This window comes from Ctenopharyngodon idella, chromosome 13 (assembly GCF_019924925.1).
Source record: "Ctenopharyngodon idella isolate HZGC_01 chromosome 13, HZGC01, whole genome shotgun sequence".
In the NCBI taxonomy this organism is placed as follows: Eukaryota; Metazoa; Chordata; class Actinopteri; order Cypriniformes; family Xenocyprididae; genus Ctenopharyngodon; species Ctenopharyngodon idella.
In genome coordinates this window covers 31,445,503-31,468,299 of record NC_067232.1, presented here as the reverse complement: position 1 = coordinate 31,468,299, position 22,797 = coordinate 31,445,503, and the positions used below count along the sequence as shown (strand labels likewise).

At 43.8% G+C, this 22,797-nt stretch overlaps 1 protein-coding gene across 4 annotated transcripts in view; it reads right to left on the bottom strand.

The window, feature by feature from the left end:
• Positions 1 to 22,545, bottom strand: part of mlip (muscular LMNA-interacting protein) — a 57,446-nt gene extending 34,901 nt beyond the window's left edge. For all 4 annotated transcript variants that reach the window (XM_051916878.1, XM_051916880.1, XM_051916881.1 and 1 more), the window contains exon 1: positions 22,388 to 22,545. In XM_051916878.1, the coding sequence (XP_051772838.1) occupies positions 22,388 to 22,423 (36 nt within the window). In that variant the 5' untranslated portion in view covers positions 22,424 to 22,545. The remainder of the gene's footprint in view (positions 1 to 22,387) is intronic.
• Positions 22,546 to 22,797: the final 252 nt, after the last annotated feature.

Genomic DNA, 22,797 nt, shown 5'->3' with positions numbered 1-22,797 from the left:
AAAATGGCCGATGGTTTCTCTAGATAAGACTCTTATTCCTCGTCTGGGATCATGTAGAGCTCTTTGAAGCTGCACTGAAACTGACATTTGGACCTTCAACCCGTTGAACCCCAGTGAAGTCCACTATATGGAGAAAAACGTCTCGGTTACGTATGTAACCCTCGTTCCCTGAAGGAGGGAACGGAGACGTACGTCAGTAGTGACCGACGAATTGGGATATCGCTAGAGAGCCCTATCAGCTTCGAGTGAACTACAACAGGCCAATGAAGTTGGCGTGCGATATTTGCATAATGCGCACCGCCCCCGCCAGGTGGTATAAATAGGGGAGCAGATGCAATCGCACTCTGTTTTTCGCTGAGGAGACAACCTAGTCTGCACTACAGCGAGGGTACAGCAACTGTGGCGACGGGACGTACGTCTCCGTTCCCTCCTTCAGGGAACGAGGGTTACATACGTAACCGAGACGTTCCCTTTCAGTCGGTCACGTTCGACGTACGTCAGTAGTGACCGACGAATTGGGATCCCAAATAAAGCGCCACAGTATGAACCCCTTCCAGTGCCCAGCGCAAGCTCTAGCCACCCGGCGCACCAGTGGGACGGGGAAGGGGGCGAGCTTACGCCGAGAGAGTCTACTGCTGTTCCGATATACCCACTAAGTAAACTAGACTACACTGGGGAAGCGAACCCGTAGGGGACGCTGCGGAGACCACTACCCACCTGTAGGGGAGGAATTTACGTGGAGAGTACACATATGGACTGGCCGTGGGCAGTACGCATATGGAGTCCCTGGGATGGCTCCACCTGGGTAGGGGGGAGACTCATCTGACAGGTGACAGCAGAGCTGGCTCTGCTAGGGAAAGACACGGGCTCGCCGTAGGGAGTTGACCGTGGACAAATACACACATGGGACCGCTCACGTGGAGGGGTCACGACATGTGGAACCCAGCCAAACGTCAACGTCGGTGACGGAGGTTTGGCCTGGCATCAGACACTCCGCAATGTCCGAGCCGAAGGGGGAGGCGGAGGAACTCGACAGGGTTCGCCAAGCGGGGAACTCGACTGGAGTAAAAAGGATGCACGTATCCGGCCCAGGGGGCGGGAGTGGCATTGCAAGCCGACACTAGAACGGGCTCTTCGCGTCTACCGGCTGGTGGAAGCGAGTACACGGGAAGATACCGGTTCTACACGAAGGCTATAGAATCTAGCGAACGTGTTAGGTGTCGCCCAGCCCGCAGCTCTACAGATATCTGTCAGCGAGGAGCCGTGCGCCAGCGCCCAGGAAGAGGCCACTCCTCTGGTGTAGTGGGCTCTCAACCTGAGCGGGCAAGGCACGCCCTGGGACTCATACGCCAGGGCGATGGCGTCCACTATCCAGTGGGCCATCCTCTGCTTGGAGACAGCCTTTCCCTTCTGCTGGCCTCCGTAACAGACAAAGAGCTGATCTGAGGTCCTAAAGCTTCGCGTTCTGTCCACGTACAGGCGCAGAGCGTGGACGGGAGAGAGCAAAGCTAGGGCTGGGTCTGCCTCCTCCGAAGGCAGCGCTTGCAGGTTCACTACCTGATCTCGAAAGGGAGTGGTAGGAACCTTGGGCACATATCCAGGCCGGGGTCTCAGGATAACGTGAGAGTCACCGGGCCCGAATTCCAGGCACGATTCGTCAACCGAAAATGCGTGCAGGTCCCCTACCCTCTTGAGCGAGGCCAATGCAACCAGGAGGACGGTCTTTAGGACAGTACTTTTAACTCGACTGATTGCAAAGGCTCGAAGGGACGACCCCGGAGAGATGTAAGAACCAGGGTCAGATCCCAAGAGGGTACAGAGGGGGGCCAGGGAGGATTAGTCTCCTCGCCCCCCTCAAGAACCTGACGATCAGATCGTGCTTCCCTAGCGATTTACCATCAACTGCATAGTGATGTGCGGCGACAGCGGCAACATACACCTTGAGGGTGGAGGGAGACAGCCTTCGCTCCAGGCCCTCTTGCAGAAAGGAAAGCACGGTTCTGACCGAACATGATCGGGGGTCCTCTCGCTCTGGTTGAGAGGAACACCATTCGACGAATAGGTTCCACTTCAGCGCATAGAGGTTCCTCGTAGAAGGAGCTCTAGCGGAAGTGATGGTGTCTGCGACCGCTTGCGGGAGATCACTCAGAACCTCCGCGTCCCGTCCAGGGACCACACATGGAGTTTCCACAGGTGGGGACGCGGGTGCCAGAGGGTGCCCCGTCTCTGAGTCAGGAGGTCCTTCCTCAGAGGAATGGGCCAGGGAGGTGCTGTCACGAGGAGCGTAAGGTCCGAGAACCAGGTCCGAGTGGGCCAGTATGGAGCCACTAACAAGACCTGCTCCTCGTCCTCCCTGACTTTGCACAGGAGCTGTGCGAGAAGGCTCACTGGGGGAAACGCATATTTGCGTAGGCCCCGGGGCCAGCTGATTGCCAGGGCATCCATGCCGAGCGTGCCGCCGGTCAGGGAATAGAACTGGCAGTGGGCAGTCTCCGGGAGGCGAACAGATCTATCTGTGCCTCGCCAAAGCGCTGCCAGATCAGCTGGACCACCTGGGGACGGAGTCGCCATTCGCCCGGAAGCGGAGGCTGCCGTGAGAGCTCGTCGGCTGCACGGTTGAGCACGCCTGGGGCGTGAATGGCACGAAGCGACCTCAGATGCTTCTGACTCCATAGCAAGAGATGGCGGGCGAGTTGCGACATACGGCGGGAGCGTAGACCACCCTGATGGTTGATGTACGCAACGGCCGCAGTGTTGTCCGAGCGGACCAGTACGTGCTTGTCTGTCAACAGCTCCTGGAAGCGGCCCAGTGCAAGACGTACTGCTAGCAACTCGAGGCAATTGATATGCCAATGCAGTTGGGGCCCCGTCCACAGACCCGATGCTGCATGCCCGTTGTACGTGGCCCCCCACACCGTGGCAGAGGCATCTGTGTGGACCACAGCATGCCTGGACACTTGTTCGAGGGGAACTCCAGCCCGCAGGAACGAAGAGTCTGACCACTTGGTGAGGGTGCGACGGCAGTTCGGTGTCACGGGGACACGGAACGTACCGCGCTGCCACGCCCATCTCGGGACCCGGCCGCGGAGCCAGTGTTGAAGCGGCCTCATATGAAGCAATCCGAGCGGCATGACTGCGGCTGCGGATGCCATATGCCCCAGGAGCCTCTGAAAGAGTTTCAGTGGGGCCGCCGTCCTGCGCTTGAGCGTACTCAGGCAGGTCAACACTGACTGGACGCGCTCCTCGGAGAGGCGCGCGGTCCAGGCGACCGAATCCAGTTCCCTACTGAGATAAGAGATCCTCTGCCCGGGGGAGAGTTTGCTCTTGTCCCAGTTGACCCGAAGACCCAACCGACTGAGGTGAGCTAACACCATGTCCCTGTGTTCGCACAACTGCACCCACGAGCTGGCCAGGATGAGCCAGTCGTCGAGGCAGTTGAGATGCGAACGCCCTGTTCCTTGAGCGGAACAATGGCCGCCTCCGCAACCTTCGTAAAGACGCGGGGCGACAGGGCCAGCCCGAAGGGTAGGACTTTGTACTGATATGCCCGACCCTCGAACGCAAACCGTAGGAGTCTGTGACGAGGCAGAATCGAGACATGAAAGTACGCGTCCTTCAGGTCGATCGCTGCCAACCAATCCTGGGGACGGATGCATTTGAAAATGCACTTCTGCATAAGCATCTTGAACGGCAGCCTGAGAAGGGACCGATTCAGGACATGCAGATCCAGGATTGGCCGTAGCCCACCGCCCTTCTTGGGTACAATGAAGTAGGGGCTGGAGAACCCTGACTTCAAATCGGCTGGAGGGACCGGCTCGACTGCATCCTTCGCCAGGAGGACAGCAATCTCCGCCCAGAGAACAGGTGCATTGTCCAGGGACACACGAGTGTAATGGACACCCCTGAACCCCGGGGGACGCCGGGCGAACTGAATCGCATAGCCGAGTCTGATGGTACAAATGAGCCAGCGGGACGGGCTGGAAAGCGCTAGCCAGGCTTCCAGACACCGAACCAGCGGGACCAAATGGACCACAGACGTACCGGGCGTGGGGCAGCGAGGTAGAGTGCTGGACCCGACTCGGACGGCATAGCGGCCCGTAGTGTGGTCAGACTCTGCAAGGTGGCAGTGTGAATGGGAGACGGCACATGGGAGGCGGCCTCAACCAACACACTGGGACCTGCTGGCGAAGTGAGAGGGGGCTGAGAGCGGCGAGGTGGGCCTCGCGCACTGCCAGCCGCGCCCTCTTGGGACCTGGAGGGTCAGAAAACAGTTCTACTCCGTGGGCACCGCTGGTCTCCGGAGAGCCAGCGGCGGAACAAACCAAAATTCTCCACCCGGCCCTCCTCCGGGGAGGGAGCGATGCGGGCATCGTCTCCCGAAGAACTGTTTACCTCAGCTCCAGGTCACCAGTTTCTCCAGGACCGCTTCTCGCTAGCCAAGTGGCTTGGCTGCGGGCTGAGCGGGCTGGATTTTAGGCCAGCTTGTGAGATGAGAGCATCGAGAAAGCGTACTTAGACGATGACACACCTCTGCAAGGCTAGCCAGGGGTGTTTCCGGACCACCATGGTAGACATTGTCTGGCCAGGGGCCTGCGCTATGACTTGCATCATGCGTAGCTCAACCCCGACTCAGAACTACCCATATGCAATGAGTGCTTTGGCCTTCCACAGACTTGCCGGGGGCCAAGACCCATGCAGGGCAGAGGTGGTGTGCCCGTAGCACTGCCACCCCACCACAGAGGGTAGTGAGAGAGAAAAAAACTTAATGCAGATATGACCCTTTTGGTGTTCCATATTTGGCACCAAGAAAGGCTTCTAAACTGCCAAGTTTTTCATGCACGTCCAGGCTAAGACAGGGGGCGGGGCAAGGCGAGTACGCGTCACACCACGCCCCCAGGGGCCCGGGAAAGCATGGTCGTTAACTCTGAATCTGATTCAGCATGAGCACATCACAACCGTGGGACGCTCAGCCTCATCTTCATGTCCAGAGCCCAACAACCCTCTCTCCAATGTAGCAGTCGACATCTGATCCTCTGCTGGAGCCCTGACTAAGATGCTAGGTCCCCCATGAGAAGGACCAGCAATCCACCCAGAAGCTACCAGCCATGTGAGAGAGTGAACGTGGTCGTCTAACTGAACGACACACGGCGCTGAGCGCCGACGTGGCCATGTTTTTACCAAACATAAACCACCCACGAACACAGTCACAGCATGTTTGCGATGCGCTAGAGGAGTGGGGGGCCCACGGAGATTGGCTCGGCAGGTAATGCCCCACTGTGATCCTCTGGTCACCCTGGCTTATTCACCAAAAGTAGTACTTTTCTGATTCAGAAAGAGAAACTAGATCGGGGAATAGGTGAGGGGACTCCACCTCGTTTGAGGCACTCGAGTCTCGACCACGCATCTAGAGCGCCGAACAACGCGCTGGGTTGCCATGGCAACGCGCGCTGTCAGCCGGCAGCTCGACGGCACACGGCGCGCTGAGCGCTCAAGCCCTTACGAGAAAGGCAAGACGAACAACGCGCCGACGTGGGCATGCTCTCTTTTTTTGCAAGAGAATATGAACCATCCACAAACACAGTCTCAGCACGCTAAGCAGACATGAGAGAAAGTGATTGTGGCCGTCAGTGAGGATAGGAAACGACCGCCTCCAGAAACGCACAGACAGAATGACGTCTTGAAAAAGACGCAGTGTCTGTCTGTGAAGCTCTTTTAGAAGCTCTTGTTCTTTGTGCCGAAGCACACAGGGAACAGCCGCGATGTGACTGCAGGTACACTTTTCACTCCCTGAGTCACACACACAGAGGAACCGGCCCAAATCGCAAACCAACGGGGCAAATAATGCTGTGAAAACAGCAGTTGAGAGCTGTATAACAGCTCGAGAAGCTCACTCTGGGAAGCTCGCGGCCTCGCTGTAAGGTGCCATAAAGCCAGCACTGTAGAACAAAAGCTCTTCAAAGGCTTGCGAAGTTACTCTCAGACTAACAGCAGGAACACACAGGTTGGCTCCGAAGCGAAAGACAGAGTGCGATTGCATCTGCTCCCCTATTTATACCACCTGGCGGGGGCGGTGCGCATTATGCAAATATCGCACGCCAACTTCATTGGCCTGTTGTAGTTCACTCGAAGCTGATAGGGCTCTCTAGCGATATCCCAATTCGTCGGTCACTACTGACGTACGTCGAACGTGACCGACTGAAAGGGAACCCTGGAATGTTTTCCTCAAAAACCTTCATTTCTTTTCAACTGAAGAAAGAAAGACATGAACATCTTGGATGACATGAAGGTTGAGTAAATTATCAGGAAATTTTCATTCTGAATTGAACTAATCCTTTAAGAAATCTGACATAAGAGGACACAGATACGACAGTAAATTTAAAAATACTGTTCATCTCTGGCTTTATTGCTCAGTGTTATTTCAGGGTTTTGATCTTCTCTCAAATGAGAGAGCACATTCTGTATTTTATTGTATTATAATGACTAATTAATATTACTGCTAAACTTTGACTAGGCCGCATGGCATGTTAAAGCATGGATAGGCATATTAATATAGAAACATCAAAGCATATTTAATTTTTTTTGTATTTTGTGCTGCATAATGATGTTCTAATTGAGGTCATTTGTAGCGTAGGAAGAGCCCAAACATAAACTCAAGCCCAGAGGTCCCCTCAGTCCTGCCCTGGGTGTGTCCACTCACGACGGGGGAGAAGAGAGAGTGAACAAGAAGAGATCTGAAGAAAAAGACTGTAGAAATGAGAGATGGCTGAAAGACATTACAAAAGAGAAAAGCTCTGAGGAATATCACTGGATAAAGAGGGCTATGATCAGGCAAGAGCTTTAGGACCTGCATTAATATTAGAAAAGCTTTCCAGCCCTGGAGAGTCCTAAGCGGGAAGGAAGAGGTGTGCTGTTGGCAAATAACAACAAACTCTTGTTGTTCGTTCGTCGTCTTCGCTTTATTTTTTGCAAAGTATTATTTTGCTTCACTTCAGCTGTGAAAAAGAGACATCAACTCTTGCATTGTGTGCTTGTGCATTTTGGGGGCGGAGCAATTAAGGGAGGGGTGTGTTTGTTTGGGTTGATTTCAAACAACAGTGTTTTTCAGAAGTCGTTTACTGCACCTTTAATGTATCTAATTATCCATCAGGGGGACACTTTTGTGAAAATTCACTTTTGCTTTTATAACCGTCCTGTGTATTTGTCACTATAGCTGTGAACAAACTTTAAAGTAGGAAAATGAACTGGGATGCCTGGGACAGTATCACACACATATTCAGTTTCAAGAGAAAGATAATCATAAAAAAGGTTCTACTGCTTCAAGATGCAAGCTATATGCAGTTATGCTGTATTCATCCTATGCGCTGTGTCTTTGACATCCCTGCCCTACACATATTCAGAGTGTGCAGAATGATACCCCACTTACACTGCTAATGACGCAACATGACAGACTGAATGCTCCCAATGTAATCACTGCCTATAATGATGCAGAGTGTGGTCCCTTGAACAATTTCACATGGCTTTTTGAGCTTCTGAGGTTCTGCGTAGTGTTCTGCACTCCCGCAAACCCTCCAATTATAATCAAAGAAGTGGACTCCTACCTCGCTTGCGGTGTCAATGGGATGTAAAAATACCGCCTTCAGATATTAAATAAATTGCCATTGCAATTAAAATTGCTGTTGTGCAAACAAGAAAAAAATAGTGAAAAAATGACCCAACACTCTCAGATAAGCATAAAATAAAATCTGAGGCTTCAAAAAACCCTAGCCACACTCCTGACCAACAAAAGCTTAATGTGTTTCATTTCCATTTTGCTGCTGAAAAGTCCATTTTTGTCTTAAACATAACTTACTGAATATTATTTGTTATTAAATTATTAATTAATATTAGATGCAAAGTGTAGGTAAACTTCCAGTATGACCACAACTGTATATTACCTGCCATCTTGCTTTTATTCCGTGGTCTGTCTGAATATTTGATTCTGATTGGCTGGAATGTGTACATTAAAACCGATTAATTCACGGATTTGACAAGATGTCACACCTTTATAGGAATGCCAACCTGAAGGGCAACCTGGAGACTTTTCTCCATTGCCTGCCAGTTATTTTCTCCAGATTTGTGCTAAGTACTAATGTAGTAAGACAGTTATACTAAAAGACCAAATTCAGTACACCTTATTGATTATGCTTACAATCAGGGGTTAAATTGGGCTGGGGCCGTCCGGGGCTGAGCCCCGGCACATAGGCTTACCAGGGCTTGACATACGCTTGTCCGGGACTGCGGGACAAGTGGATTTTTTGATGTGAAAGAGAATTTTACTTGCCTGACCAGATAAGTAGCTTGATTAAAATGTCAATAACAACCAAAACGCGAGAATGATTCATTTAGGTTAAGTGGCGATAGTGGTAGTGGATAGTAATATATGTAGCCTAATGTATATTGGTGGTGATAGCCTGTTGCGCTGTTGAGGCGCACGTAACCTCTTGAGGAGAATTCAAAACAAATGAGCTCTGCTCACACAAAGAAACTCAGTTATCATGTTGCAATAAAAATTCAATATGTGGGGTTTTTATAGCTAGCTATTTGCGACATATGAAAAAGTTAAGCATCACACGACCGAAAGTGCTGAATTCCTGAATATCACCTTGATTGAAATTGCCTGTTTTTTGTTCTATTGTAGCAGCGCTCGTCCGTTTTGAATGATTCAGTGTTTTATACGAATCGGTTGAGTGAAGATTCAATGGCCTGCTTCATTCTTGATTTAGCCTTTTGAATGAATCGTTTGAATAAATGACTCAGTGGCTCACTCATTAAGACGGTCTCTTGCCGCCATCTACTGGCGGTTTAATTTCATGTTTAAAAGTATAAATTTCCCACCAACATTTCTTATTTGTATATTTGAAAATATTTAAAGAGTCTCATAACATTATTGAATGCAGCTGTACTTTTTCAGTGTAAATTATTTAATTTGGTAACAGCCCTATAGTGTCTTACTATTTTAATTTATCAAATGTAAGAATTTGAAATAAAAGATTTAAAATAAAAGATAAATTTAATTAGATTGGGGGAGGGGGGAAATGCCCTTTATAAAGGTTAATTATTATTATTATTAATTAAGGAATTATTATTATTATTATTATTATTATTATTATGTAAGGAATATAAATAAAATACCCCCAGGGTAAATAACATAAATATGAAGATTTAAATATATCACTGCTGATAAAACACTGATGAGAATGTTGCTTGTTTCAGAATAAATTATATTTACAACATACAAAAAAATCTTTTTTTTTTTTTTTTTCAGGCAAGCTACTTTTTTACTCTGACAAGTAAATGACCAATTTAGTTGTCCAAAGGACAAGCACAAAACAAGGCTTAATGTCGAACTCTTTATTTTGTATTTGTATTCTCTCCTTTAATGGTAGCATCACTCTTATATTTGATACTGACACAAAGGAGAAGGCACAGGCCTACAGAAAGATTTTATTGTCATCTGATGTAGCTTTGCACACTACCAGCATATATAGAATGATTTTGATTAGCATTGTAGTGTTCATAGCAGAGGGCTCTCTCAACTTGTTATATTTTAGTTTGTCAATTGATACGATTTTGTAGTCTTCGCATATACATGCACCCCTGAAACCACAGAGCCCCCCCACATAACAAATCCCAATTTAACCCCTTACAATGTAAAGGCGAGCAGATTAACCCAGAATATAACCACAACGCAGTTTCTCAATAAGTGTTAGAAAATCATTATAAAAAAAATAAATAAAAAAAAAACACTCAACCATTTAGCATGTTGTGTTCATATTCTGGGCTCATCTGCTCACTTAAAGGGGTGGTTCAATGCGATTTCACATTCTTAACTTTAGTTAGTGTGTAATGTTGCTGCTTGAGCATAAACAGTATCTGCAAAGTTACAGCGCTGAAAGTTCAATGTAAACGGAGATATTGTCTTTTAAAGTTATGGTAGTTTAATGCCTACAAAAACGACCGGTTTGGACTACAACGAGCTTCTTCCCGGGTTGGTGACATCATAAACCCTGCAAAACACGCCCCCGGGAACACGCAACAAAGTGGGCGAGGCCATGTGACAGCATAATGGAAGCGGAAGAGTTGTCTACACCGGACGCGACGCGTCAAAAGATAATAGAACCCATTATAATCTGTGATATTTTCTACACTGGATGCGGCGCTGAAGACAGCTTCCAGAATCTACACGAGTTCAATGCTGGATTTGCTTTTACTGAAAGATGAAGCAGTTCCCACTTTAAAAGCAGAAGCTGCTGTTTATTGGCTTCAAACTTTAAGTACGTTTTTTGTTTGTACATGTCTTTTAAACGTATAGTTCTGTTGCTATTTTTGGTTGCATCAAGGACATAAACAAAGACTAACGCGTTTTTGCTTCGCTAGCCAGTTAGCTAAATTCTATTGCATACTTCTCCAACAAACACCAACATGTCTATGTTCATAGACAAACAGTTGTTCATGCTATAAATTAAACGCTACCTTTACAAAAATGCTACTACTCAGTCATGTATTCGGCTACAGTAAAGCTTTAATCAGGATAAAACCGTATATTGAAAGCTAACAAACAGCAGTGACAACATATCTAAACACTGACACAAATACTAAATGAAATACCATTCATAAACGTCCTTTAAAAGCCGCAAGTGCAGAGGTTCTGCTTGACCCTCTTCATCTGGGTCTAATTCGGGCTCAGTTTGATACAGCAATATAGACGCCATTATTTACATTTCCACCGAAGCGCGTAACAACGCATGGTAAGGGGCGTGGCGTTTCCAGACGCTTCAGCGAATCACGATACACTGGGCCAGCTACCAACCTGCTAACCAATCTGAGCACATTGCGTATTTCGGAGGGAGTGGTATCATAGAAGCAGGAAGTCAAACGAGCCGTTCATATGACAGTGGAGACAGAGGTGTAGAATAAAGGTAAAATATATGAAAAATACAGCGTTTTCAAAAAAACGAAGCATTAAGACATGTTAAACTGTGCCCCAAAAACACAATCAAGCCTAGAAAAAAAACACTGAACCACCCCTTTAAATATAGTACGCATCAACAATAACTGAATTTGATCTTTTAAAGGGAACCTATAATGCTCCTTTTACAAGATGTAATATAAGTCTCTGGTGTCCCCAGAATGTGTCTGTGAAGTTTCAGCTCAAAATGCCCCACAGATCATTTATTATAGCTTGTAAATTTGCCCCTATTTGGGTGTGAGCAAAAACACGCCGTTTTTGTGTGTCCCTTTAAATGCAAATGAGCTGCTGCTCCCGGCCCCCTTTCCAGAAGAGGGCGGAGCTTTAATAGCTCACGCTTCGGTTGCTCAACAACAACAAAGCTGGAGAATCTCACGCAGCCAAAATGAGGATTGTCAGTAACGGTGTTCAGCCTTACATTGTTCAAACCGGAGTCGACACTGATGGAGAGACTCAGGAAGAAGTTACAACTTTTAGAATGAAACTGGATGTTTCTGAACTGTTAGTGGATAAATTTATGTAGTTGCTGTGGAGTTGATTCAACTCATCCACTAGCGTGTGCCGTCATGTTAATCTTTTGTGATGTCACTAACTCGAGAAGAAGCTCGTTGTAGTCCCTACCAGCCGTTTGTTGTAGTCCTTAAACAGATTTCTGTAAAAGAAAATATCTCCCTTTGCATTGAACTTTGAGTGTCGTAACTTTGCAGATGTTGTTTATGCTCAAACAGCAACATTACACACTAACTAAAGTTAAAAAAGTCAAATCATAATCAACCAAACCTTTAAATATCACTGTTTTAGTACATTAAGGTACTTTAAGGCCCAATCCCATTTCTACCCCTTACCCTTTCGCTTTCCCCTACCCCTTCGTTTTGCGCGTTCATGTGAAGGGGTAGGGGTACTTGTCTCGTTTCTATTTTGGCTGGAGTGGTAGGGGGAAGGGGAAGGGCCAGATAGCCCTTCAAACGAAGATTTTTTGGGACCACACTTCGAACGAAGGGGTATGAGAAATTTCCCTGTATAGACCTTATGTAGCCCCGCCCCTTTTCAGCGCTGCGCTCGTTGTCTTTTGACTTCCGGTTTGTATTTCCACAGCGATCTTACGTATTTATGAATGAACTGCTCATTAAAATCTTAAAAATAAAATCTTCTGGGTCTACTGACATTTATTAAGACATCTGCTTTAAACATTACAATGCTCACGATAACTTTAATAAACTCTACAACAAGTAAATCCACTTCACCAGCTAATTATTCTTCAACAGCGATGCCATAGAAATATACATACCGCAAAAAACGGAAGTTCAAAGACAATATTATAAAGATGGCAGCGCGCTTGTTTCTCTGGCGCCTAAGGTCTTTTCTGAAGTCCAAAATACAGCTCAAAACAACTTTGAGAGTGAGTAATCTGTTAAACGTGCTCGCGCCTGATTTCTGTTGATATGCGGACTTCATTGCTGTTCATACTGGTTAAATGTTACAGGACACTAATAAAAGAAACTAGGTATGATGACGTGTGTAATGGTGTAGTAGTGGTGGTGTCCCATTTCTTAGGGGAATATTTTCAGCCCTACCAAGGGGCAAGGGGTAGGGCGAAGGGGTATAAAATAGAATTGGGATTGGGCCTAAGTGTTTTAGAGCATCCTATTGTTTTTAGTGACAGAAATACTGCAGCAGGTGCTGGATATGGATCACAAGTGCCCAAAACTTTTTGCATTTTGTTTACATATTTTTGTTTTTCTTCTTTTGAGAGGTGATTTAAATATGCCTGACTTCAAACAGATGGAAAATTGACAGGCCTGTGCTGCAGTTTTATGGATGTTTTGCCCTCCAGGTCTCCATGCCAGTCGTGACTGAAAGCTATGAATGCACAGTTGGTTCCGGTAGGTTTAATCTGCCTTTACTGTAGCACATGTATAATTGTGTGAACACCAAAACATTCAGGAGCACAGAAACATGTTGCCCCATGACTTTTATCAATAAAATAGCTTCGAAGCTGAAAGCTGGATTACACTAGGCTACACATCAAAAACCGCCATTAATTATCATTTAAAATGCAAGATACATCACTCACGTTGAGCAAATCCAGATAATGGAATTAACTCATAATTTAGCATCTAATTTTTGTCATACAATCTGAAGGCTTAAAAAGAGATGTGAATATAGAGTGATGCAGCCGTGGCAGTGCCTCAATTTAAAGTCAATAGGCTTGCGTATCTTCGTAATGAAGATCACTAATTAAGCTTAGAGGGAGATTTTCAACCCTCCAGCCATGAATTAGTCAGAGTGGATAAACTAAATGAAAGGAATCAACATGATGCAATATAGCAGGTTTGATAATTGTAGGTCATCTCATGCTTGAACAATTAATGACTGTTACAAAATAGGACAGCATTTTCACAAAGTTCCTGTGTCTTACTCATTTTAAATCGCTCGCCTTCTCGCGCTGTCATTATCTTAATTTACCGATGATGATAATAGGTACTTGTGCTCATGGCACTGGTGATGAGAACATTTTTTTGTACTTCCATACGTTTCAAGCCTTAGGTGAGTTACAATAGCTTTGATTCTGGCTTTGACTTTCAACCTTTCCTCATCTCATGGATGCAGGATAAAAATAGACTTTAAAGACCAACCATGAAGTTCTTGTCAAAGTGTTTGGTGTTCAAACAGAGAAAGTGGCACTATAGTGGTACTTTACAGAGTGTAGAAAAAAGTGGATCAGGCTGCTTGTCTTGTTATTTTTAAATTTGAGTTTTGAATTCACTGAACGTTACCTTTCATGCAAATCGACAGTTACGTTCACAGTGTAATAAAAACATATTCTTATGTACGCTGTGACTGAACATTTCAGTTGACATGTCATGAGCATTGCACTGCAATATGCTAAATATAATCTTTGCATAAAAGCAAGCAAATTTTGTTCTATCAAATGATCTCTGTTATGAAAATGTAACCTTACCCCAACATCAAACGCACAGTAATCAGAGGTGGCCTTTGCAATTTGATGAAATAACGAGTGAGTCAATGAATCAATCAGTCAAATAATTTGTTCAAAATGGCTGATTCATCCAGGGACAAAGCTAGTATGAGTCGTTGAGTCTCTAGGCGCGTTCGTCTTGAAGCAGCGCTGCACAGACCAATCGGTGTATGACATCAATGTACCTTAAGAGCATGTACCAATGTACCAGTACGCAGCCGTCTGCTCTCTAATCGCTCTCGCGGTACTTTGATGTCACACACCGTTCATAGTGCGCAGTCAAGTCATTTTTCAAGTCAAGTTTTTTTTTTTTACAATTGCTAACAAGCATTTACCAATACTTAAAGTACTTTTTTTAAACTCTTAACACAGCAACACACCTACATCACACAATAAGCCAATTAGTTTTCTGCCCGAAACCATATGTTGTTAAATAAACACAAACTCTACGTTTCAAAATGCTAAAAACCTTTTTCTACATATACTAACTCTATCAAAACACAACAAACCTGATTCAAAATAGAGTCGTTCTGTCAAAACACTAGCACTAGATTTCTATCCAACATGAACATATAGTCAATCATAGCACAATGACTGTCAAAACACTAACGGTTGATGACGAAAACTGCATTACTTGTCATGTTTCAGTTCTACCTGCAGAAAATATGAATTGTTTTTAAAATTCAGTTTCCTTTTACTGCAGTAATAGTAGAATGCTTACACGTAAGCCATTCTACATTTTTGGTTGAGTGTTGAATGTGTGCATTCTTGGTGTTGATGTTGCCCCTATAGAGGGTGGGATGGTGCCCCCTTGGTAGTTAGTGCCCTACGCAGACCACATATTCTGCATATATGGAACAGTGGTAGTGGAATCGTTGGAGTAACAAGCTTTACACCAAGCTTTTACTGAAATGAAAACATGAAATTGTTGCCGTTGATCAACAACAAATCCAACATACATGGCCTTTGGTTATTATGGAAGCTTGTTTTCTGCCACAGAATAAAAAAGTATAAAAGGAAATTGTGACTTTTTATCTCACAATTCTGACTTTTTTTCTTAGAATTGTGAGATATAAACTAGAAATTGTGAGCTCTCATAGGTTCCACAAGTGTAAAGGGAAAAACATAATCCAGCACACATCCTTACTCCTCTCCCATATCTCTTCTTCTCCCTTGTCCTGATCCAACTACTCCTCTCCTCCTTCATCTATTCTTCTCCCTCACCCAGACATTATTTTTTTCTCTCTCTGCTTCTCTGTGTTTTTCTGCATCCACACTGAACAAAACCAAAACCAGTCCTATTTTACTGTGTGTCCATGCAATGAAAATAACTTCAACACCTGACAATGCCACAACTGAGATTGGAATCTGCTATTTCTCAATATTTCAGTGATCTGCTACTTAAAAATGCTTATCAATTGTTTTTTTATCTATTGCAATTTCCATGCATATGTTTTCAATACTCTTGAGCTGCTGTTGTTGCAGAAGTAGAGGTTTTATACTATACTTACAGATCGGAACATTAGGTCTTCATTTCTGACATGCTGTGTTTAAGCATTGTAAATAAGATGAGAAAGATCCATGATTTTGGTATTGGGTAAGCTTGTATGAAAAGAAAATTTAAGCATTTTAGAAACGTGTTAATTGACTGCATTTTGTGTGAAAGCAACATGAATTGTATTACTGGCATGGTCACAACAGACGGATGATGTGCTAATTGTGTTTAGAGTTTTGAAAATGTGACTACAGATTGAACAAAAGGATGTTAGCAATTGAAAAAAAAAAAAAAAAACTATAATTACTTTCATTCAGTAACGAAACATCATTGTGTTGCTCAGAGATGCAGAATGGCTCTACTGTGGATTTGTTTGGAACTATTTTCGTTGGCAAAATAGACCAAAAGCAATATTATGAGTCTAATATGTAAGTCACCTAATATTAACTTGTTTATTGAACTGTTGTATAAAATCAATATCACATCTGCAAACGTGCTGATATTCGTGAAAACAGTACTCTTGCTCATGTGTTATTGCTTATAAATATTGAAAAAAAGAACTTACACAGTGACATTTTTGGCACCATATCTTGGATTTTGGGGTCATTTTTATTAATTTTGGTGCAATATTTGCCCCGAGCCCCAGTTAATTTCTGACCCATGTGTGCACAGCATGATGGCGGTGGGCAGGGCTCTTTTTCGGGCGCAAGTGGAGGCCCCTTCTGTTACGATGTTAGGTGAAACGGGTGAAACACAGCAAAGGCCACTACTGACAGTAATATCAAGTAGAAAGTCATGGTTTTTCCAGAAGGGGATAAGGTTTTGCTGGTTAGCGGCCCCGAGAGTAGATGCAGTGACTATTCTGATCACAAAAACCATCTTTCTCCATTGATGGCCAATCAAAAACCATGTTTCAAAAAACCATGTTTTTTGAGCAATTTCCATTTATTGTTGTGAGCAACATAAAATGCAAAATTTTTATTATACTTTTAAAGATACCAGTGATACTAGTGATTGACTGTAAAAAATCTGCCTTCATCACAGCTCAGAACCGTCACTAATGCAGGATTTGGGACAGTCAACACTATCATGCAGTTTCAGAGTGCCTGCAAATAAAGATTTTATTCTTCACATTATATTTACAACATAGAAACTTTTACGCTATCACCAAAAGGGGGTTACACACAAAGCTTGCGGCTCCCCTGTAGTGTATCCACAGTGACAGTGAAAGCCACAAACAAACAGAAGCAGTCAAAGGCCTCAGCAGGCATTTCCTACTCGCCTATAAAATCTCTCTCTCTCTCACTCTCTGTAGCCCACAGTGTTATGTGGATCATACCGTTCCTCAAGGCTCAGATTTCCATTCCGTACCCAAGCATGGGGTGTGTTTGTCCCAAGCTGTTCCCAGCATAGTGTTTTATCCAGAACACAGGACTCAGATCCAGCAACTCCTTGATTACTAATTCAACAAAACTTGAAGACCCGATGCACTGAATACTGGGCGGCTTTCACCGGTTAGACTCGCACAGGTTGTTTTCTAAAAACAATTGCTTTAGCTCTACAGACGCAGAGGCTTTGAAAGAAACTGTTTACAGTCCAGATTTAGTTTATCAAGTAACGATCTGGCCGCATACAGCAATAATGCAGAGTTGACCTTTGGTTGTATTTTTGCTCTAGGCCTGTAAACTTAAACATGCAGGCCAGTTCATTCTCCAAAACATTTGGCATTTGAGTTTAAAACGCAGCTGACGCCTCATTTCAGAGTTGTTTACAGCAGAACAGAAAACAAGACTTGCGTGAATGAGAAACATGAGTCAGTATGTTAAATAGTAAACAAGAACAGCACGTCTTGATCCCTTCAAAAAACGTAACACTTCAAATTTACGACAAACAAATGGAGGTTGTCTTGTGCTGTCTAATCTTTTACATTCAACCTACAATATCTATGTATTGGTGTTTATATTAGCAATTCAGGCACGTCGCCTGGTATCAGACATAGCTGTGAACTTGACATGATTTGTTGATTTTTTTTATTTTTTTTATTCTAAAACACTAGTTTGATCTATGAAACATCTGTTCACCATATGACAGTACAGCACCCATAGGTGATCATTATTATTGTTGCATAGCAACATTCTGTAGTGTATTTATTAAAAGTATGGCTGTATGCCAATGGATTAGACACTTAATTCAGTATTCATTGTGCCTAATAATGCACTTTAGTTATAACTATATTTAAGGCCAGCTCGGAAGAGCTGTGCAACTTACAGCTCGTTTCCACCAAGCGGTGCGGTACGGTACAGTACAGTACGCAATTATGTCCGTTTCCATTGTCAGAAATTGTGAATGGTACCTATATCCCAAACCCTTTAGGGACCCTTTTGTTGGGGTACCTAGCACAGTAGTAAAGTACCATGCAGGCTATATTTTTAACAAAATGAAATATAAAACAAAACTCTGCCTCTTTTTGTTTTCATTTAAAAAAAATGAAACCTATTAATGTGTAGTTCAGACAATATGTGCATATGTACACTGATTATCTTCACTGTAAATGTAGCCTACATGTAGCCTGTAATAAAATGAAATAGGACATAAAAAAAAAACCCTGTCTCTTTTTGTTAATAGTCAGTTTAAATGATCAATAATAGCCATTATAATAGTATAAAGTATAGAAGATATACAATAAGAAATAAAGACAAGCAAACAATTCAGTCAAACGTACAAAGTCAGTGCTCTAGTAAAATGGTAAAGTTAAATAAAGTTATGAAACTTCACTTTGCCCTCAGCCAAAACGATTTGCCCGGGAACAAATTATAGATTCATGAGACAAAAGATTACCCATTAGACACAAGATGAGTTACATCTCATGTTTAACCACTACAGAGACATCAGAGCCAGCGGCAAATGTCAGAAGGACTAGCTGAGGTACGGCTGTTTTCGGCTGGGTACATGAGTTCATGATCACCTGGATCTCGCAACTCCGAAAACATCAGATCAAATTTTCAAATAGGTGATATCTTTATAAATAAACCACAGATTTGAGCTTTAAACAACTACATTCCTGCCTGAAAAACTCTTAAAACCATATTTCATGACACAATAAAGTAGTATTTTTAAATTACACAGGTTTTGTCCTCCACTATTGATGCTTGCTAGTAGGTGCAAGATACCAAACTAGTGCGAACTACCAAGGACGCTAGTCCGAACTCGGTGGTAATGAGCCATAAACCTCACACTCCTGGCCTCAAGAGGCACACAAGTGACTCATGCTAGAGGATGTGGTCTTTAGCGTCCTTGTTAACTTGCCCGCCTCCAATTGTTGACAATGGTTTGAATCTTGCTCAGAGCGGTGCATGTAGGACCAGTTACATTTTAGGGGGAATCTTTAGCGTCCTTGTTAGTGTGTCCGACTCCCATGCCCTCTGACGTTGGTTCGAATCCCACTCAGAGTGGTTCAAATATGACCAGTTACAATGTTGCCGTTATCTGAATGGGAGTGAGGTTTAGGGGGGTCTTTAGCTGCCTTGTTAGTGTATCCACCTACCATGCTGGTTGAAGCTTGGTTCGAATCCCACACAGAGTGGTGCAAATAGGACAAAGTTACATTGTTGCTGTGATCCGGATGGGAATGAGGTTTGGGGGCTCTTTAGCGTCCTTGTTAGTGTATCTGACTCACATGCCGATTGACGCTGGTTCGAATCCCACTCCGAGTGGTGCAAATAGGACAAAGTTACATTGTTGCCATGACCAGGATGGGAGTGAGGTTTAGGGGGGGCTCTTTAGCATGCTTGTTAGCATGTTTGCCTCCGATGCTTGTCAACAAGGTTCAAATCCCGCTCAGAGTGGTGTGAGTAGGACCAGTTTCATTGGTTCCGTGACCCTGATAGGAGTGAGGTTTAGGGGAGTCTTTAGCTGCCTTGTTAGTGTATCCACCTACCATGCTGGTTGAAGCTTGGTTTAAATCCCACACAGAGTGGTGCAAATAGGACATGTTACATTGTTCCCGTGACCTGAATGGAAGTAAGATTTAGTAGGGGTCCTTAGTGTAATTGTTAGCATGACTACCTCCCATACCGGTTAATGCTGGTTTGAATCCCACTCAAAGCAATTCAAATAGGACCAGTTATATTGTTGTCATTACCTGGAAGGGGATTGAGGTTTAAGGTTGTCTTTAATGTCCTTGTTAACATGCCTGCTTCCCATGCCAGTAGACGCTGGTTCGAATCTCGCTTGAAGCAGTGCAAATACAACTACTTACAATATTGCCATGATCTGGATAGGAGCGAGGTTTGGGAGGGTCTTTAGTATCCTTTTTAGTGCATCCACCTCAAATGCCGGTCGACAAGATTCAAATCCCTCTCAGAGTGGTGCATGAAGGACCAGTTACATTGGTTCCATGGCCCCGATAGGATTAATGTTTAACTGCCTTGTGGGGTGGGGTCTTTAACTGCCTTGTTAGCATGACCACCTCCCATGCTGGCTGACACTGTTTCAAATCTCATTTGGACCCAGATGGGAGTAAGGTTTAGGGTGCTCTTTAGTGTCCTTGTTTGTGTGTTTACCTCCCATGCCGGTCAACGCTGGTTCGAATCCGGATCAGAGTGGTGCAAATAGGACCAGTTACAATGTTGCCATGACCTGAATGGGAGTGAGGTTTAGGGGGTCTTTAACATCCTTGTTAACGTGTCTGCCTCCCATGCCAGTTGATACTGGTTCTAATTTCTCTCGGTGAAGTGCAAATAGGACCAGTTAAATTGTTGCTGTGACCCAAATGGGAGCAAGATTTGGGAGGGTCTTTAGCATCTTTGTTAGCGTGTTCACCTCCAATGCTGGTCAAACACACAGTGCAGTTGTGCTTCAGGGGACCTGATTTTGAATCTGACAGACAGATGCAGGATGCGAGGACACTCCAATCACTATGTGCATAAAATATGGTTATATTGCTATTTTTTTTGCTTCAAGCTATTTATTTTATGAATTTAGCACAAAGTCTTGAAATGGAAGAATTACAGCTTTTTAACAATGCAAAGACTGGCAAGAAAGGATTCTTGCCAGTCTTTGCATTGTTAAAAAGCTGTAATTTTTCAATTTCATTTTCTTATTACAGTAAATGAGATCCAAAGTAGGTTGGCACAGGTTTAAATTCTGGGCCATAAAATCTAGAATTCACAAAAAAATAATATAACATCTGAGTGTTTACTTTCTTGATATATGTCTGTGAAACTAATCTGCTGAGCTGAGGACAATTTTAACAAATCACCCTACTGATATTTATACGTTAACATGTCCGTAAATGCTCTAAATATGTATTTGCTTTTCATGAAAAATAAAAATGTAGTAGATGCAGTAGAGGGTTAAGCTCATGTTGTCTTAACTATTTATTTTGATTACTCTGACCTTTTGAAGCTAATAACTGGCCGTGTTGGCAGTTTGCATCTGCACTGTAAATAACCATCTATTTTCATTCTGTCCTGCCTGAATTCACCTTTGGAATTACCATAAGTAGTAACTATTATCTAATGTCTGATTCTAATGTTTCTGTCTTGAGAGGAACTTTGTTTGCAGTCAGTGGCAGGATAAGCAAAAACAGAATGCCTCTGGCAGCAGACTCAAACCACATGTTTTGAATGCCAGCGAGTTAAGTTTGCATAAATGCTAGCATGTCAACAGGGGTTTGAAAACCCACATGTGGGTGTGTTGTTGAGTTTTAGAAGAATTTATACCCCAGCCTGCCTGAACCCCCTCCCACTACAGTGATCACACCCATGCAGCTTCCAGCTCGCCTCAAAGAGTCCAAAGGCTGTCAAGGGCTTTTGGGCTTTGCCATATGATAAGAGACTGCATCAAAGCTGGGAAACACTGGCAGGGCTCTATATTTACAATGTTTGGAGAGGCAGTTCTGTACCTCCCCTACCATTCTGCAGCCTTAACCCTTTCATTATGCATCGTTTTGCAATGAGAAACTGCCTGAGAACTCACCTGTCATTACACTAACACTTCAGTGATTGTGTATGGTTGTAAACTTATTTCACGGTAACCTGCCTGGTTTATTTGACACAAATGAAAAGTTGGCGCTAAACCAAGAGTAAAAGCTGAAGCGTCTCGCATAATGCCTGATAGATAAATATAGCTTATGCAACACCACACACACGAGGCAGAGCCAACACAAGGTGTTATGTACATAACACTCCCGTAACACTCCCCAGCCCTGGGAGCAATGTTAATAGGAGTCAGTCAAGTATATTATAATTTAAACGGTCAAATTATATTGTGATAAATATTATTCATCAGTTAAACGTTGTTGCTATAGACTTCCCACTGTAGCTGTACTAAGATGGAAAATAGAGTGTGTCTTTTGATTGATTCCTAATTAATTTAAATGTTGTAAAAGCTATAAGGTAACATGTTTTCATTTGTTAACATTAATGTATTAACCAACATGAATTAACAATGAGCAATATATTTTTACTGCTTTGGATGTCTTAGTAAATGTTGAGACTAACATTAACTAAGATTAATGAATGCTACATGTATCGTTCATCATTAGTTCATGTTAACTACTGTTAACAAATAAAACCTTATTGTAAAGTGTTACCATATGTGTCCTTGTGTGTGTTTTACATGTACTGCCTGCCATTTATTAGATTTGTATTAAACATAATCTCAAATAAGACAGCATTTGTTTTTTCCATCTTCATTGACAATGACCCTCTGGTCCTCTCAAAAACATCTTAAACTGGAAGACTAATTCAACTCAACTGCACAGTTTATACATGATAGAAAAGCATCTTAGGTTAAATAGAGACACTGTCAATCAAGGAAGAATTCCACACAATAATTCACTGCTATAGCCACTTGCTTTTCCTTTCTATAGCCAAGACATTTTGGCCATTTGGCCACTTACCTTCCCCAAGGTCCTGTGTGGCTTTTCCAAGGCCATGTGTGTGCTTGTGCTGAAGGCTTGTTTGTACAGAGGCTGCTATACTGGCATGCTCGTGCCCTCCGTGTTCAGCTTCATGAGTGAGAGTGTGTAGTGTCCCGATAACTCTTGAGTGCAGTAGGCTTCCATTTATAGAGCCAAGAAAGCCACAAATAGTCTACAGACAGCAGGGAGCCCATGACAACAATAACAGCTATCTGTGATGACTGGGTGATCTTACTGGAATTATCACAGATGGGATCATTTACCTCTGTTGCTTTAGCGCTGTTAAATAAAACATGAACGTGTGCAGCTGTAAGAATGTGTAGCATTTTTTTTGTCAAAGGGGTTGTACTTTTTGCTTCCTTCAAATTTGATCTAAAACATTTACCCAA